Here is a 2,550-nt window from a genome sequence, read left to right as displayed (position 1 = left end):
TTAAGAGTAGTCTTAACCGTATCTTGTAGAACTCATTCCACCATGAAACAACTGTATGGAGATCTCCTGCCTGTTTCCAACATTATAAAAGGAAAGCGCTTGTGCTTTGCAGGACATTGCTGGGGAGTTAAACAAGAGCTGGCAAGTGACCCACTGCTATGAATGCCAAAGCATGGCCATAATCATGATGGTCGTCCGAATATAACATATGTGGATCAACTCCTCGGAGACGGTGGATGCCTCCCCAAAAACCTTCCTCAACTAATGCAGGACCAAGATGGATGGTGTGTACAGGTCAAAAAATGGCTAAGCAAGTTCAGCCAGATGATGATGACGACATTAGCTTGTGTTTGTTTCATTAGAATTATTTATTTGATAATGTAAAGTTGAATAAGCAAGGGGAAATTGTTGCAAGATGATCACAATCATCATGGTTTGTTTGTTTTGTATAACCAGAAACTAAACTCGCCACTCTTTCTGCTCCTTGTAGGGAATACCTGTTGGCTACGACCAATCAAGCATTGCTCAAAATGGGTAAGTATTGTTATTAGATATTTTATAACTGTTTTAACCTTAAGAAATCCTCATCCTTAAACCAGTAAAGCTCTTGGAATAACTGGTGCCATGTCTATGTAGGAGACAGTATTCTCAAGAGCCCCAAAGGGATTGATTCCTCAGATGTTTATGATTGGGCATTCATTTGTGTATTTGTAAATCAGGGGGTATTGAGAGGTATTTTACAGGTTGGTTTGCTGAGGGTTCTTAGACCTATTTTAAGGGTGAGAGCCCTTATATGTAGGTAGGATTATGGGGAGAGCTCTTGGACCTATTTTAAGAGCTCTTATATGCAGGTGAGACTATTGGTGAGCTCTTATATGTATTTTAAAGGTAGGATTGCTGCTTGCTTGCTTCACACTCTTGTTTGATGGGGCTGGGGTCGTCCCAGGTTAGTGGTCCCAAAGACATCATCATGGGTAGAGCCAACCAAGTTCACTAGTGCTCTCCATTACTGGCGGTCCCATACCAGCCCCTCTCCATCCTCCAAGGTGATGTCAAGCCTCTGGGGATCTTCCCCTAATCCCGTCCAACCATCTGCTGCATGGCCTGTCACAAGGCCTCTTCCATCCCACAGCTGTTGTGTTGAATGAGGGAACTGGGTTACTGAGGACTCCCGTAGATATTTCAAAGATAGAACTATTGAGAGCTCTTACATGGATTGTAGTTTCGATTCCTGGACTGGGTAACGCATTGTATTCTTGAGCAAAACCTTTCATTTCATGTTGCTCAGCTGGCAAAAATGAATAATCCTGCGACAGACCAGCATCCCGTCCAGGTGGAAAATCTATACGCCATGGAAACCAAGAAACGGGCCCTTATGAGTCGGCATGACTCAGGGACATAACTTTACCTTATAATAAATCTCCTTACATTTATTTTTCAAGTGTGACTCCTTAATTTTGCTTGGGATCATTCACTATCATTTAAAATCCGATTTCCATGCTGACATGGGTTGGACGGGAATTGGCATGTCAGAAGACTGCACAAGACTCTGCTGTTAGTTTTGGCATCGTTTCTGTGTCCCGCCGTCCTTCCTAACTGCAAACACTGTACAGGCCATACTGGGTGCTTTTCATTTACATAACACAAGCAGCAGTGGGGTTACCAGGTGACTTGCAAGACAAGACCCTCTCAGCTGGTGGGGGGAAGGGTATTATTGAGGGACAGAAAAGCTATCTTGTATTAGAAGAGAAACATGGCTACCCCAGGGGGGGGGGGGAGAAGCTAGTAAAGACCTGATGGGAATTGAGTGGGGAGGGGCCCTATTTTTTTTAACATGTACCCGTAATTGTTTTTACTTTTATTTTTCTCTTGTTCTTTTGCTTGTTTTCTGTATTTGTTTATTCGCATTCTGTTTGTTTACACACCTGTGTTAAGTCTTTACCTGGAGTAATCACTTCCTTTTATCTCTTACAAATTTCCAGGAATATTGCAATGTTAACATTTTTAGGTAGGTTGACTCTCCAAACAGAGACCTTTAGATGCCACAGTTCACTTGTTCGAGTTAATACTAATTAATAAGGTTGGTGGTAGTGGCTGGGGGGAGGGGAGGTTAATTGTTTTTGTTTGTTTATTATTGTTTATATTCAATGGGGGTACTACACTGACTTTTGCTGAGGGTAGAGTGACTTGGTATAAGATACAGTCAGGGATGTACAGTATCAACTGTAAAAGAGGATAAAAATCTTCATCTAAGCTAGTCCTTCAGTCTAGGGTACCCTGTAGATAGTACAGTGTCTTGGTTTAGGGTACCCTGTGGATAGTACAGTGTCTTGGTTTAGGGTACCCTGTGGATAGTACAGTGTCTTGGTTTAGGGTACCCTGTAGATAGTACAGTGTCTTGGTTTAGAGTACCCTGTAGATAGTACAGTGTCTTGGTTTAGAGTACCCTGTGGATAGTACAGTGTCTTGGTTTAGGGTACCCTGTAGATAGTACAGTGTCTTGGTTTAGAGTACCCTGTGGATAGTACAGTGTCTTGGTTTAGGGTACCA

At 42.4% G+C, this 2,550-nt stretch overlaps 1 protein-coding gene across 8 annotated transcripts in view; it reads left to right on the top strand.

The window, feature by feature from the left end:
* Positions 1-2,550, top strand: part of LOC106870514 (RNA-binding motif, single-stranded-interacting protein 2) — a 158,947-nt gene that overhangs the window by 150,293 nt on the left and 6,104 nt on the right. For all 8 annotated transcript variants that reach the window (XM_052977257.1, XM_052977258.1, XM_014916630.2 and 5 more), the window contains one exon: positions 491-534. In XM_052977257.1, coding sequence (XP_052833217.1) covers positions 491-534 — 44 coding nt within the window. The remainder of the gene's footprint in view (positions 1-490; positions 535-2,550) is intronic.

The sequence above is a fragment of the Octopus bimaculoides genome, chromosome 27, assembly GCF_001194135.2.
Source record: "Octopus bimaculoides isolate UCB-OBI-ISO-001 chromosome 27, ASM119413v2, whole genome shotgun sequence".
Taxonomy (NCBI): domain Eukaryota; kingdom Metazoa; phylum Mollusca; class Cephalopoda; order Octopoda; family Octopodidae; genus Octopus; species Octopus bimaculoides.
This window is presented reverse-complemented; position numbering and strand designations above follow the sequence as displayed.